Source organism: Triticum dicoccoides, chromosome 2B, assembly GCF_002162155.2.
Source record: "Triticum dicoccoides isolate Atlit2015 ecotype Zavitan chromosome 2B, WEW_v2.0, whole genome shotgun sequence".
Taxonomy (NCBI): domain Eukaryota; kingdom Viridiplantae; phylum Streptophyta; class Magnoliopsida; order Poales; family Poaceae; genus Triticum; species Triticum dicoccoides.
The window spans coordinates 3,099,789-3,115,025 of record NC_041383.1 but is presented as its reverse complement, the minus strand read 5'-3'; the positions used below and the strand labels follow the sequence as shown (position 1 = coordinate 3,115,025).

Here is a 15,237-nt window from a genome sequence, read left to right as displayed (position 1 = left end):
ACACACACACACACACACACACACACACACAAATTTAGCGATCAGAACACATTGTTCAATAAGAACCAGAACATGGCTTTGCCAAATCACACATAGTAGTAACTAGAAGGTTGATCGCGTTTCATGATAACACACAAGTATAGTGGATCACGACAGTCTTCAAGGATAGTATTTCACCCAAATTTATTGATTCGACATAAGCGAGCCAAAAAATATTTATGAGTATTCGCAGTTGAGTTGTCAATTCGACCACACCTGGAGAATTAAATATCTGCGACAAAGTGTTTAGTAACACAGTAGTATGATAGTTTGATAGCAATAGTAACAGTAGCAACAACAACAAAACAATAATAATAGCAGTTTTGTAGTGATTGTAGCAGCAACAACAACGAAAGTAACTTAGCAAAGATCTATGTGAGAGGCAAAAACAATAATAATAATTCAAATCTTGTTACAGGCCAAAATTGATAATTCATTCGTTGTCAACTTCTTGATGTTCAGTGTGAGCGGCAATCAATCGGAGGAGAGGACTAGTACGATTTCCATTGTAATTTTTTTTACTGGTCATTCTGCCTCCAATTGTCTTCCCATTGTATTGGCTGTTCTCCTGGATAATAATTATCAGTTCTAAGATGCCCTATGGGTGTCTTTCTTGAAGAAAAAAAAAACTTCTTGATGTACATGTTACCTGTGTTATTTTCTGTTTTGTTGTGTGCCTGCAGCTTTTGTTTGCAGGAAAGTGATGCGTGCTTTTGATATTCTATAAGAATGTTCTGGCTTAGTATTCCGTTTCTCATCTTCTATTCCAAAATAATTTCGTTGTTAGCTGTGCGTGGGGCCAACTGCAATAGAATCTGGACTTGTGCAAATATAGAAAAGAAAACTATCAGAATCATAGGATCTGACATGGATGGCTGAGATGAGCATGGAGCCATCCCAGGCCAATGTACATATCAGGAAACGCCCCCTGAAATACTGTTGAAGTAAATCTCAAGTTTCTCATTTTAATTGTTTTGTCCTTGGTAAATAAGAGTTCTAAAATCTTGACAACATTGATGCCCTCTTTGCACACATATATGCATGTGTTTTGAAGTACTTGGCTTCTTTTATATCACCAATTATGCAAGAAAACTGTACATTATGAGAAAATTTTGAGTACATGAGAACATTAGGCCATCCTGTTCAAGTACATGGCAAAATTTGGGTACATGTCAAAGTGGACAATCCCAGCAACAACTATTTGAGTACATTCAAAATGAACCATCCGAGCCACACATATTCAAGTACCCGTCCGTCCTAAAATAAGTTACTCAACTTTGTACAGTACAAAGTGCCGGAGGGAGTACATATCAAACTAGACCGAGGAAGACTAGTATAGGATCTGGCCCTTAGTGAGATCGTAGGATCAACTCCAAAATTTCATATTTAGGCAATTCAAAAAATTCTGATTTTTCTAGACAACATGCCTGCAGGGTATGTCTACAACTCCAAAACAAATCAGCTCAAAACTCGATCTACAATTAGAGATTCAACAAAGACAAATTCGAATATGAATAGTGTCAGCTTTGGGTGAATAGTATTTGCCACTATTCACATCCAATTTTGTCTTTTTTGGTTCTTTAAGTGTAGTTTGAATTAGGAGCTGAAACTTTTTGAGGTTGTACATCAAACATGGACATGTGTCTGCAAATATTTTCATAATGTTTGAACATGTTTTGTGTCTTCAAAAAGATTGATGTCACTTAAAGGCCAGATCCTATACTAGTCTCCCCCACCATCACATGTACAAATATGCTAGTACTAGTACTATGTCGAACTGGGGGCATCCCATGCACAACACGAGACATATATAAATACCAAGTTATATGGAACATGACATGATCATTTCTAGACTTCTAGTGCATGACCGGCAAGACTGAGTATGAAGGACTGAAATGATCACCACACAAAAGTTTTAGTCTTTGCCTCTAGCTCTATTGGTGTGCTTCTAGCTCATCAAGCTTCATGTGCACGGAAAGATCACACCGGACAAATACAATTCAGTTTGAGCACAAGACCATGTAAGTGTCATATGTTTGTACTTCAAATATTTACTCATGAGCGAATCAAATGAACATGCACCAACAACACATTATTCATACAAGTAATTTACCAGAAAGATTCAGTTTATTTCAGCCATTCAATATCCTGAAATATGCATATGGAAGATATCACAACAATTCATACAAGTACATACATGTGTACTTATTTGGAATTTGGAAGTACAAGCCAAGTTACAAATTTCAAGAACATAAATACGAGGTGTGCTTATTTGCAAACTGAAAATACATAGAAATTAGGGTCATATCCATAAATTTAATGTGTCCGAGAGATCCCATGTGTGCATGTTGACCAACTAGAGGGGGATAGGGTGTACGAACTGCTGCTGGATCCTGTCTTTGTTGCCACGACTGAATGTGTAGCGGTCACATTTGTTACGGAACAACAAGGTCATGCTCTTGGTGAAGTTCGCAGCTCGGTTCACAAGCGGGAGCAGCGCACCACGGTCAAATCGTGCCTGATTGGTAGTTTTCCATGCATCTTCGACCAGATTATCCAACACGTCCATAGCTACCTCATCCGTGCAATGATGCTGGTTGATGTAGCTTTCGATGGAGCTAGCCACATCAAATTTGTTCTTCCCATGCTGTGAACAAGGACAAAAACAACTAGTTACTCCATCTGTTTTATCATACAAATTAAAGAACATTTGAATATAATCAAGCCATATACTATTACTATACCTTAAACGAAGCCAAGTCATCCATGAAACGTGCCACCTCAGCACAAGCCCTTACAGCATCGGTACAACCGATGGCCCACTCGAATGCTTCCTTTGATGCTTCGTCACCCATACCCACAAGTGAACCGACAAATAGTGTCGGAGTACCAGCGGAGATGATCGAGCATTTGACGTGATCTTCAAAACTTGGTATGTGACTGCTATGAAACCATTCAGATTCCTGTTGATAGTGCTTGCACAAATTTTGGAACTGCATGCAGCATGCGTACATACATATGAGCAGGAGAAATTTTAGGTTATATTATATATTAAGAGAATTAATTAATATGATTCTGAAAAATTGCTGTAGAAATGACAGATACACGTACCGCTTTGGTACTGTAAGCAACACGGTACTTGTGATCTGGCTTCACTTCATCCTCAAACTCTTTGAAAGTATTCATCAACCTTACAAAGTACCTTTTCAAGTACTCTGGTAAAAGAGGAATAGCACTCTCATCCCATCTACATATATGCCAGTTAGCTTAATTAGCTTCGGCCACATGGATGATACATATTACCCCCGTCCCAAATTAATTGTTTTAGATTTGTCTAGATACGGATGTACATAATGCTATGACAATTAATTCGGGACGAAGGGAGTATATAACTTATTATGAGATGATTACTATTACAAAAACTACTTTGGTCCACTGCAGGGGAGTCATCTCACAAAGGATGGACTACCCCAAGGAAGTGTGAGATGATGCGTTTCAAATGGAGCACAGCCAAATACCCGTCACCACATGGGTTTTCAATTTCTTTAAGATATCACATTTGTGATGTCATCCTTGGGATAGCTGACTTATGAAGTAGCTCTCCCAACCCCTTCGCAACAAGCAAAGATTTGAGCGATCGACGGAGTTGCTTGAATGTCCACGATGAAATTTGGCCAATCTTGCGTGCGAGAATATATATAGTACAAGCTGAAAGTACGGTGAGTAGGTGATGCATATACCCCACTGAAGGACTTCAACAAATTGGCAAGAAGTCACATGATGTGCCCAGGTTCAGACACCCCAGCCAAGATGGGTAAAGAGTCCTACATCCTACCTTGTAATCTTTATACTACAATCCTTGGTGGAAGCTAATGTAGATGATATCTAAACTACCTGCGATGGTGCTCCTCAAAATTGATATTGCATGCAACTTGAGTGGTATGAGTTGCGTGCGTTTCACAATGGCCTCCATGTCCTTACATATGAACCTTGTCTTGGACGTTAAGACTTGATCTTCTTTGAGTTCGGCTTGTAGGCGACACATGCCTAAGGAAAGAGATCCCTAACTTAGAATGAACTGTGGATTCCACGTGGTGCCTTCTTTATACGATAAAGAGTCCTTGCCTTGTGCAATATGCTACAGGTGTTTAACAAGATCACCTTGTATTCATGTATAAATAAATCATTATATGATACACATAATATGGTATTTATAACTATTTAGTATTTATAGAGAATATATGATATTGAGGATCCCTTGTAACATCCGGAATGGAAGAATGCCATGAATGTCGAGTGGCCCTACTGAAAACGGAGAGATCAATGCCTTGTCAACTCCCCCTTAGTGTATTAACATCATCGACACAAACTGGGTATTAAGATTGTGTGTGATCATATATGTTATCTCATCCCATCTTTGCAACATTGAAGAGTACATATGCAAGGCAAATGGCCATGTAAATTGACTCAAACCTCATCTTATTGTGAATGGGTTCAAAAAAATGTTATGTGTGAATGACGAGGACACCTTCAGTCCACTCATGAAGCCAGAAGTTGTTCGATTGGTTCTTTTTCTTTCTATGTCCTGATGCTAGTGACTTGAATAATTGGATGTTCTAGTGCATTGATTCATGGAGTTCTGGAAGCAAATTTCTATGTTGTCAACCTGCTAGCTTGGAGGATTCTCCACATTGATCTATGGAATCAAGTAATGCCCCGCATCCATGGTATTTCTATAATTTACAACCTAGAAGAACTTAGTTCATCCAGTCAAAGGTGAACTCATATCTGATTATGTTTAACTAATATGTGTGCATCATATTCATGTTTATCTATTATAAGTGGTTCTCCTGAGCGGGCTATCTGCATTTTTCTTCATGGACTTCAATCTTCAATTGCTATCAAGTATTTTGCGGAGCTCCAAATCTTCATAGGTGAAGTAGTGGTGCTATTGTTCTCACTTCGCAACAATATATCCATTATTATCCCCAATGTCATACCAACACATGCCATTGAAGGAGAGAGCTATATGCATCGACCTGGCTAGCAAGCGGACTCCAACTAGATGGTCTAAGTACAACATGGACAGTCAAATCCTAACCGGGTTTTACCCGTACACTAATTCCTAATTCCTAAACGAGCTTGTACTACTCATACATGATCAGGGCATCATACATGGAAACTTTCCAAGCTACACGGCAACCTACCGAACTAACACCAGCGACCACTCCACATTTATAAACTAATCATATAACTATCATAGGATGTGAGGAATCATATCTCTAATGATATTTGAAACTATCACAACCTTGTAGGGGACCTTAAGTATGTTGCTCTAACTCGACCAGATTTCTATTTTCCTATCAACCAAGTTGGTCAATTTCCGCTTTGTCCTAGACTCCCACGACACAACAGTTAAAAATGTACTTGAAACTTGCAGCAAGCACCAAGCTAGACAAGCCAAAGTACTACGTACACCACTGATGACAATTTTGGATGATGATTGGATCATATGTAGTGACGATCGATAGTCGACCAATCATTTGGATGTGTTTTGTTCATCCAATCCCATGTCTTGGATTCATCGAAGGAAGCAACAATATACTGGAATTTGCATTTGGCGGGCACGGGCCAACATGAGGAGGGAAGTGAAGAATCTAGCGGTAGGTTAGTATGATAGGTATGCTAGCTACATAGATAGATTGGAAAGATTGTTCATGAATCCCTACATGATTGAAGTAGGTACCCTAGCTTCTGATTTGTGCTTCCCTTTATTCTGAGACTTCAGGGAACAACAGGGGGGGGGGGGGGATGCAAGAGGTGCTAAATTATGACTTTGTGGACGACATTGATTTTCTTGAGGCCTTCTTATCATTGTCTACTTCTTTTTTTAATGAACTTTCATTCCTAAGAACACACACCTATAGGGAGGCATGGCTGTAATCATTTAGTTCAATAATAAGAGAGATTGATGAAAAATCATGCTAGTCAAACAAACACATGTAATGAATGATTGTGTGATGCAACGTTCATTTGTGTAACACAATTGTTCTAGATCAAATCATCAAATATGTGCACTTTATTATGAATGATGATTGAATTTTTAAAAAAATCATAAACTAATAATCCAAGGGAAAAACCACGGGGTAAAGCTTAGTTATTGTCTTCCTGGCCAACTTTCGACAAGTGACTCTTGGTTGCGGGGCCTGTTGGAAATATGCCCTAGAGTCAATAATAAAATGGTTATTATTGTATTTCCTTGATCATGCTAATTGTCTATTGTTCATGCTATAATTGTATTAACTGAAAACCGTAATACATGTGTGAATACATATACCACAACATGTCCCTAGTGAGCCTCTAGTTGACTAGCTCGTTGATCAATAGATGGTTATGGTTTCCTGACCATGGACATTGGATGTCATTGATAACGGGATCACATCATTAGGAGAATGATGTGATGGACAAGACCCAATCCTAAGCATAGCACAAGATCGTGTAGTTCGTTTGCTAAGAGCTTTTCTAATGTCAAGTATCATTTCCTTAGACCATGAGATTGTGCAATTCCCGGATACCGTAGGAATGCTTTGGGTGTACCAAACGTCACAACGTAACTGGGTGGCTATAAAGGTGCACTACAGGTATCTCCGAAAGTGTCTGTTGGATTGGCACGAATCGAGACTGGGATTTGTCACTCCGTATGACGGAGAGGTATCTCTGGGCCCACTCTGTAATGCATCATCATAATGAGCTCAATGTGACTAAGTAGTTAGTCACGGGATCATGCATTACGGAGCGAGTAAAATGACTTGCCGGTAACGAGATTGAACGAGGTATTGGGATACCAACGATCGAATCTCGGGCAAGTAACATAGCGATTGACAAAGGGAATTGTATACGGGATTGATTGAATCCCCGACATCGTGGTTCATCCGATGAGATCATCGTGGAACATGTGGGAGTCAACATGGGTAATCAGATCCCGCTGTTGGTTATTGGCTGGAGAACTGTCTCGGTCATGTCTACATGGTTCCCGAACCCGTAGGGTCTACACACTTAAGGTTCGGTGACGCTAGAGTTGTTATGGGAAATAGTATGTGGTTACCGAAGGTTGTTCGGAGTCCTGGATGAGATCCCAGACATGACGAGGAACTCCGGAATGGTCCGGAGGTGAAGATCGATATATTGGACGAAGGGTATTGGAGTCCGGAATTGTTCTGGGAGTACCGGGTGACGACCAGCGTGACTGAAAGGTGTTTCGGAGGTCCCGACAAGCATTGGGGGGCCTTATGGGCCAAGGGGAGTGGGCACACCAGCCCACTAAGGGGCTGTGCACCCCTCCCAACCCCTCTCACGTAACCTGGAGAGGTGGGGGCGCCTCCCCTAGGGCAGCCGCCCCTCCCGGCTTGGGGGGCAAGTTTCCTAGGGGTGGGGGCGCCCAAACCCATCTAGGGTTTCCCCTGTGGCCGCCACCCATCCCCTAGGGAACCCTAGGGCACCTCCTCCACCCCGTTCCCCCTATATATAGTGAGGCAGAGAGAGGGCAACCGCACCCTTCCCCTGGCGCAGCCCTCTCCCTCCTCCAACACCTCCTCCTCCTCTGTAGTGCTTGGCGAAGCCCTACTGGAGAACCACGAGCTCCACCACCACCACGCCGTCGTGCTGTAGGAGTTCTCCCTCAACTTCTCCTCTCCCCTTGCTGGATCAAGAAGGAGGAGACATCCCCGGGTTGTACGTGTGTTGAACACGGAGGCGCCGTCCGTTCGGCGCTAGATCGGGTCTTCGGCGATTTGAATCGCCGCGAGTACGACTCCATCATCCGTGTTCTTCTAACACTTCCTCTTAGCGATCTTCAAAGGTATGAAGATGCTCATCCTCTCCCTCTCTTGTTGCTAGAATCTCCATAGATTGATCTTGGTGATGCGTAGAAAATTTTGAATTTCTGCTACGTTCCCCAACAGGGCCAAGGGGGGCCTACTATCTACTTAAACGGCCGGCAAAGAGGGAGGAGCCAGGAAGCGGACATTTAGTAAGGAAGGGACAAAAAACATTTAGTCGATAAACATGAGTGCTTTCGATCGGCTTGTACCATTGATTGATTGGCACAATATGCATGTTACTAGTAAAGCTCACCACCAAAGGCCCCTCCCCCCCATGCAGTGATTGTTAGTGTTACCTAGTCTCCATCAATGGGCACCCCAGCAGTCAACAGTCACTGATGCACCCCTATCAACATAGTGGTTTAAGTGCCCATCAGTAGTTAGTTTATAGTTTATGTGGAGTAGTAGCGGTAGGGTTGTCTTGTCTATTCGGTGCCCATCATGCCCCTCTACATGGAGGTACCTTGATACCATTAAGGTAGTCATATGGTGCCACAACTTTTTAACATAATTAACTTATCATAAGGACAAGATGAATTTTCATTAGGACTTTCACCAGAATGGGTAGCCTAGAACTCTAGATATGTCTCTGCAATGAACAGATAGCTCTGAAAAAGAATATCAAAGTACCATTGAAAGATTAATTTCTTTTCTATGTAATAATTGAGAAAAGGAATCATTCTTACCAAGGATAAACTAATAAAGGACATAAGAATGATATTACAAATTGTTAGTTTTATCGTGGGATGAGACTATTAAATTTGCTTAATGGTTGCAGCTATATTTTGTATAGTGCATCGTCTAGATTGCATCTAATCCGTACGTTCAAATTTATGTGGTTTATGATCAATAAAACTTAGCTTTACCCCTAAAACAAAAAATCTCCATTGCATGTTTTGTTCTTATGCATACATTGTCTCAATACTTGGTCTATGGCGAACAACTGGTGGCCACATGATGTGTGTAGCTGGAGCAGGTGGCACAAGTGTCCCACGTCATGGATGGTGTCTTATCTATGCACCGTGACCCATCTGCCTTACCCACTCTGTGTTCCTTTTATATCCAACATGCATGTTTTATCAATTTGATGTGTTGATGAGATTAATATAAGATTTTGTTAAAATCAGGAGAGGGTTATCACCCAAGAGAGCATTGCCTACCTTTGTATTGCTTCATTGAGCTTTCGGCCCTCTTCTAATGTAGCATGCATATCGAAAGTGTCATCTAATAGGGTTGCCAGAACAAGTAACTTGGCAAGGATTATTCTTGCATCTCCATAATGTCGTTCATAGTACTCCGTATAGGACCAGAAATAGCATTCAACAATACGATGCCGAGAGTAGGTTAGTCTCACTTCTTCATATAGATCACTTCCCCACCTAAAATCAACATTGATAAGATATAGTTAACTTATATTTCAATATATCCCAATATGATCAATCAAGATCAGAGTTAGAATCTAGATATAACTAAGCCCATGTACAACAAGCCATGATAGAGAGTTATATGTCCAACACGTACCGGCAGAAAGCCTTAAGTTCCTCTTGGTGAAGCCGCTGCAGAAGATTAAAGTCGAGCTTTGCAAGTTCCAATATAGACGGGTTGTATGCTTTCTCTTGTTGGTACTCTGCAATGTAATATGGCGCATCAAGCCTCTTCAAAGTCCTTGGTAGTGGTATCTCAAGGTTCCGTTTGACTTGTTCAGAAAAAGGGTAATTAATGCTGCCCCTCATGGATTCGAGATGATGGCGTGCGAAAACGATGGCTTCATCGAGTTCCGATTCACCAGGGATCGATAGGTAAGCTGCGTTGTATAAACTCAATAATCCCATTGGTTCACTAATTATATCCCTGTTCAATCTCCCATCTTTGCCCTTGAACTTACTGAATACATCTGCATATATAAGACATAACGACATGGGTTGGGGTGTACTTATTAACTTATTTACAAAGTAGGTTAGTTTGGGAAAAGCACATAAATAAATTAATTCATTACCTGTGGCCCATTTTTTTAATGTACATACATTTATTTCTACATTACACGCAGGTGCAGAATATAATTAATCCGTGCTCGACAGCAAAAATATAATATTAGTAGTCAAGTAGTTAGCCAGGGAGAAATATGATACTTAATTAATCATATAAAAGGACTAGTAATGCTTTGTATTTTCTGAAGACAATGCCAAATTGCTAGTCATGATATTGTCTTACGAACTTGATCAAGCACATCTTTAAGGCAGTGCCGTTATCTTATCTTGTACTACCATGTAATTTTTTGATATCTTAAACCATACGGACTTTTCTTCCATTCTATATCTGCCGGAGCCAGAACTGGCTCAACAAGAAAAGGTACAATGCGGGGAAGACATATTCCTATGGGAGGACTCCACCAGCACATCGACCTGAGCTCAGTTTGTGGTCACAAAACTGTGATATTCTGCTACCCCCTCCGTCCCAAATTTTTTGTCTTAGATTTGTCTGAATACGGATGTATCAAGTAACGTCTTAGTATTAGATACATCCATATCTAGACGAATCTAAGACAAGAATTTTGAACGGAGGGAGTACTAAACATGTACATCACAATTACTACAAGTATCATTCACGAGTTGAGTCTCTACCCCACCCATCACGTGGCCTTTTCAAGTTGAAGAGCCTATCTTTTTACGATTGATTTCTTGCCTATGCATTAGTGGTAACTAGTTGGATTCTTTTGCTACCTAGCAAATCATGTGCGCCTTTTTTACCTTGCGAAGTCTATGTTTTTATCATTGATTCCTTGCTCATGCATTAGTCATAACTAGCTATAATATTACTAAATTTTTACCACAAGATGGGAGGAGCGCTGGTCAGGCTAGCTTGTGCTGTCTAGCAGGAGCATAGAATTAGTATTATGCGCTCGGGCTCACTTCAATGCAATCATGTATAAGGAATATGTACTCCCACTCCTCGATATACCACATGCATGAATTGTTAACGGGTACCTGGAGACACCCAAAGGCCACGCTCTCGAAGCAAGCGGAAGCGAAGAGCAACATCATATAGGCTACAACTGTCGAATTCCTTCTTGTGGATTTCATTCATCGTTGTGTTGATCTGATCTTCAAACAGGTGATCAATTCCGAGACGTTGGAGTGTGTCGATCAAGTTCATTTTTTGCACAACACTGGTAAATGTCTGAAACAACATCTGTACGTCCTCCTGAAGTTTTTGAGCCTTCGCCCTCAAGCAATCTTCGGATGTCTGCATTCATATATGCATGCATAGATGAGTTAAGATTAACCGAAGCCAAAAGGGATACGATATGTACACAAAGAAAAATGGAAGTGAACATTACTAATCATTTTATTTCGAGCTTTATGATGCCTTTTCTGCAACATTTCCATTGTATTTATAAATTTTTATATCTTTAGTTTCTGTGATCATTTGATAGAAAAACCAGTATGTATCTAGCTCCAATCACTAGACATCAGGGCATCAGTGAAGAAGGAATAGATCCAGCAAATTCTGGATATAAAGTATACGTAGATATTCTGGAGGAGTGATGCACACAAAAAGGTGGCCTCCATGCATGGCCCGTTATTGCCAAAGAGACATATCCGTTGTCAGCTTGGCCTTGTTTGTGCCGGCCGTCTCGTGCAGGGCCCGCCAACATCACCTCCGATGATGGGAGGAGTAGAGTAGAACTCTTAGTTGTTTTTAGGTACGGTCCTTTAGACCAACTCTAAAGTTGGTGATTGGACAATCGGACACAGAATTAATACTAGTACATATCATAGGAAAACACTTTCTATCATCATACGTCTGATACAAGAAAAACGTCAGACCAATTGCGCACCCTTCTTTCAAGTTTCAACCCACTTCCGCGGAGCGAACAATCCCAGGTCACCGCCCAGATCAGATCCATTGCACCGCCTCACTCCTCGATGCGGCCACCATTCCACCTCGCCGACGCGCCATCCCAACTTCAAGAGGCCGCGCCCGTCATCACCAGCGGATGCGACAATTTGACTGCTCATCCAGGAACAGGAAGCAGGAGGATCATCGATGAGGAAGGCCGCACGATCACCATCACAAGGAAGCATGGATGCTGATCCGGGGTTTGTCCCAACAGACACCGTTCCGTCTCTCGGACACACGCCATTCGAAGGAAGCATGCACACCATTTGAAAGAAGCACGACCCTTGGCTAACAGTGCATCCATGCTACAGCGGCACTCAGTTCATGTCGCTCCTCTCCGATCCTCTGGTTGGCCTGGCAGCGAAGAAAGCACGGCCACCTTTATTGGAAGGAAGCACACGTACTACCATCTCAAGGAAGCATGGCCACCATCGGAATCGGAAGGAAGCACTGTCACCATTGGAAGAACTACTACTATCGGCAGGAAGCATGACTACCATAGGAAGGACACATGCCATCATTAGATCATTGGCCGATGGTGCATTGTGCCTAGATGCCTAGGTATAGGGCTTTGCTACACCTACGTAAACCTACGTGAAGGCTGACTTGGCATGGTTTAATTGGAATAAAAAAAGGCCCAGGCCCCATCCATGAAAATCAGGGGCGGGAGATAATTAGATTATAATCCCTCCTTTCCGGTTTATAAGGCTTATCTCAAAATTTTAGTTTTTCCATTTTATAAGGCTCAATTTGGTTGTTCCCCATCACATGTTTAGATTGCAAGGTGCATTAAATTATTGCATGCAAGTATTAAGAAAAAATTGACCAATGCATGTACTTTATGCATGCATGCATTGCAATTAATACATTGGTAAACATAATTTTGGAGGAAAATAAGAGCATTAATTGGATGCTTTTGCAAACTACAAAAAGTATTCCACCACTCACCATCTACCTTGGTTGGTGAGATTTTTGAATTGAGCCCTAAAAACCGGAAAGGAGGGAGTAGGAAGTTAAGTAAGAGTACGTAACAATGTTACGTAGGTGTAGGATTATTGCTAGTTATACGATAGAAAATTCTGATTGTGTTGGATGCCTATTCTAATATAATTATCTGTTCAAACAAACACAACTGTTATAATGGTAATAAATAATTATATTTTGGAAACACATATTTCTTTTGTTGGAAGCAATATAGGGCATCAGATGATAATGAATGAAGCTTTATTAATTATTTTTTTATGAAGTGACTCAGATGGAATATGTTTCCACCAATGTGAAGAAGTGTTTATTGGGAGTGAAAAATGTTTCCACTACAAAAATAACTATGTGTCATTGGTCAAAAAAGAATGTTTGCATCGAGGACAACAGATGCTGCTGTTGCATAAGTCAACATAGAGTGTTTTCGTCTCGTGAGGAAATGTTTGCATCAGGGAGTACGTTGGAGATTTATTACTAGTGTCAAAAATGCTCTTATATTGTCGGACGGAGCTTGGGAGCAGAATCGAACAACCATTTGCGGGATTTAAACCATAGAATTTAGGGATCTATTTCCTAAAAGAATCAATGTATATTTGGTTCTCACAAGTAATACTTCCATCTCATGGGTGCATGAATCTGGTAACCTGGCGTGATTTAAGGAACCATGCAACAAGGAAGCAACCTCCAGCGAACAAGAATCGGCTGGAGAGAGAAATTAACCTGACGCTGGAGCGCATGGGATGTGGAAGCTCAATTAGTAGCTATAGCTAATCTCACGCAGGTCTAAACTAGCCGTCCTACTTCGGATCCAACGATCTACGACTAGTCTGAGGGGATGTAAATTATTAGTAGTCTGATGCATAGCGGTGCCTATATCATAACACACTCTGTGAAATATGACAAAAGATAGGACACATGTCCAATCATTCTGTCATTATCATGGAACATTTTTCTGCAGACTGATCAATAAGGAATCTGACTTGGAAATTGAAATAGTACAATAACACCTCACCCTCGTCACATGTTCATGATATCACTGTACTAGGTCAGCACCAGCGCCGTGGCATGTTCCCTCAACACGACCTCCTCCCATCACATGCCCTCCATGTTTTCTTTTGATAATTGGTGAGGTCCGCATGTTGGTGATGTGTCGTCCCAATAGGAAAACACATGGAGTAGCATAAGTTTTAATCCCCCCGCCCCCCTGTTTGTTAAAACTCTCCAAAGATATCTTATATCCAAAATTCTAGATTGCACGTACGCCACATACTATGTTATGGTAATGATAATATATAAATAAAGGTCTTTTTGTGTGGAATAATATATCAAAAGTTAGCTATATATACAAATTAGTTGATCCATGATACAAACAAATATAGTTGTGAAATTAAATTAATTCCTTCATCATATTTTTTTAATTCCTTCTCAAACAAAAAAAAGTTGCAGTAGCCCTTTCCAAATGAGACACTAATCCTAGCCATCATAAAAGAAATGGCGGTCAGCCATGAGGCCGTGAACTGAGAGACTATAGCTAGCTAGGACGCTACTCATATAAATATCAAACATGCACGGATAAATTAAAAAAAAGGATGTAATTCATGTGGTATATATCAACAGACTTTCTCAAACGGACATACATCATACATGTGATATAAATGTTGAGTTGTGTCCAAATGCTTATGAAAATACATAGGCACTCGGTCACCATACTATAAGGGGTATGTATACCATAAGGTGTTATGTTATGACTATAAAATGTTGAGTTGGCCATGTTATAATACTATAAGGTGTATGGATATCACAAAGGACTTATTTTACAAAATATTGTCTTTACCTTGAGTGGTTGTGGCTCGTAATGTATGAAGAAGTCATCCCACACCGATGGCTCGAAGCTACAAACTCTCTCGGGAGTGGCCGTAACAGCAGATGCCATTTGGACTGTCCGCTCCTGTGTTGTGATAGAGTTGCTTTAGGTAGTGGTTGGAAGAATGATCTGGCCTTTATATACAATTATGACCTATGCTATGCTATGGACCCATAGCACACATGTTAATAACACGCTGTACATAGTCTGCCAAACCAAGAAATAATTGAATCCACGATTTGTTCTTCTTGTGCCAGAATGATAAAAAAATCGATAACTTTTTTCCTTTTAGCATGTCTCCTCCGAATGCGTTGTCAGAATTAGAAACGTGCTCTGCGGATCTGGTGGTAGTAGTAGTTTGGTTGTCTTCCCCGTAGTTAGGGTTACCGAGTCGTCGATGGTTTGGCCATAGACGCGGTCACGACAATGCTTGGTTTCCTGGTCAGGGCGACAAGGCGACAATAACATCCTATAGTCAAAATAATTTCCTGTCCATCTTATCTCGCTTCGACGGGCGTCTACTGCTGATGGAGGGAACATGGATCCGATAGCTTTAGTCTCTGGCGGATCTGT

The 15,237-nt window shown here is 41.0% G+C and overlaps 1 protein-coding gene across 1 annotated transcript; it reads right to left on the bottom strand.

The window, feature by feature from the left end:
- Positions 1 to 2,147: 2,147 nt before the first annotated feature.
- On the bottom strand, positions 2,148 to 14,758 carry LOC119361662 (tau-cadinol synthase-like). Its single transcript, XM_037626796.1, has 7 exons — positions 14,635 to 14,758; positions 10,904 to 11,162; positions 9,441 to 9,813; positions 9,080 to 9,298; positions 3,151 to 3,286; positions 2,784 to 3,032; positions 2,148 to 2,686 (listed from the first exon to the last, which is right to left on the bottom strand). Exons 1-7 carry the CDS (start codon positions 14,731 to 14,733, stop codon positions 2,396 to 2,398), a joined length of 1,626 nt encoding a protein of 541 aa, XP_037482693.1. The 5' UTR covers positions 14,734 to 14,758; the 3' UTR covers positions 2,148 to 2,395.
- Between the last annotated feature and the right edge of the window lie 479 nt (positions 14,759 to 15,237).